This window comes from Penaeus monodon, chromosome 15 (genome assembly GCF_015228065.2).
Source record: "Penaeus monodon isolate SGIC_2016 chromosome 15, NSTDA_Pmon_1, whole genome shotgun sequence".
NCBI classification, from domain to species: domain Eukaryota; kingdom Metazoa; phylum Arthropoda; class Malacostraca; order Decapoda; family Penaeidae; genus Penaeus; species Penaeus monodon.
This window is the reverse complement of record NC_051400.1, coordinates 12,522,243-12,523,156: the sequence shown is the minus strand read 5'-3', so window position 1 is coordinate 12,523,156 and position 914 is coordinate 12,522,243. Positions and strand designations below refer to the sequence as shown.

Below are 914 nucleotides of genomic sequence, written 5' to 3'. Positions count from 1 at the left end.
CCTTTGTCCTTACACTGCAGGAGAATTGTACGACCGAGATCAATCTTCCTTGTGGTGTCGTTTACCGCTGTGTTATGCGTCTATTATATGAATCCTTTGAAAAGACTGCTGACTTCAGAAATTGGTGAGTAATCTATAAAGTAAGATTCAATAATTTCGATTACATAACAGACTAAAGAACTTTCTATGTGTGTTTACAGATTTTCCTTTTTTCACGTACAGAAAGGCCAACATCATGTGTAGGGCAGTCCCTTACATTATCGCCACACCTCGGAGCACCGTCTTGGGTGGTTGCCAAAAACCGCTAAAGCTGTGCTGTAGCTAACGCATTGCACATAATTACATCAAATGACACTTTATAAAAACTCGTATCGCATTTTGAAGTTAGCTAAAAAATCTGAAATAAATTCAGTACGAACACAGTAACTGTGCCAGAGGAAAATGTAACACTTAAAGAATAACAGTTAGATCTTAAGTTATACAGTATAACATATCACGCCATTTTCTCCAACACCTGTTTTAACCTGCAAAGTAATCTACTTCGCGTTATGTACTGACGTATGATTGTTCATGGTGATAATAAGGAAAACAATAATTACAGTAAACTTGCAGCGTTTTAAGGAAGTGTTCGGTTGGAATTCTTGAATTCTTGCTCCGACGCCATGACCTGCACCATTCGCTGCATAAAACGACCGCAAAGGCCTTAATAGAATGCTGAATAGAATGACTCTATTAAGCGTCAAGCCTGAAAATGTTTAAAAAAAAATCTACGCTTAAACTCAAATATCTTTAACAAGAAACGATTCAAACCAACAGATTAAATAACTTAACATTTTTACAAAACATAATAGTTTCACCTAAATAAAACAGTGACACACTTCTGATTGGCAACTCTGACGCTCTGACGCTCTCTC

General features: G+C 36.9%; 1 protein-coding gene across 1 annotated transcript in view; it reads left to right on the top strand.

The window, feature by feature from the left end:
* Positions 1 to 914, top strand: part of LOC119582221 (lactosylceramide 4-alpha-galactosyltransferase-like) — a 32,876-nt gene that overhangs the window by 20,235 nt on the left and 11,727 nt on the right. Inside the window, 1 exon segment of the mRNA XM_037930452.1 lies at positions 21 to 124. Coding sequence (XP_037786380.1) covers positions 21 to 124 — 104 coding nt within the window.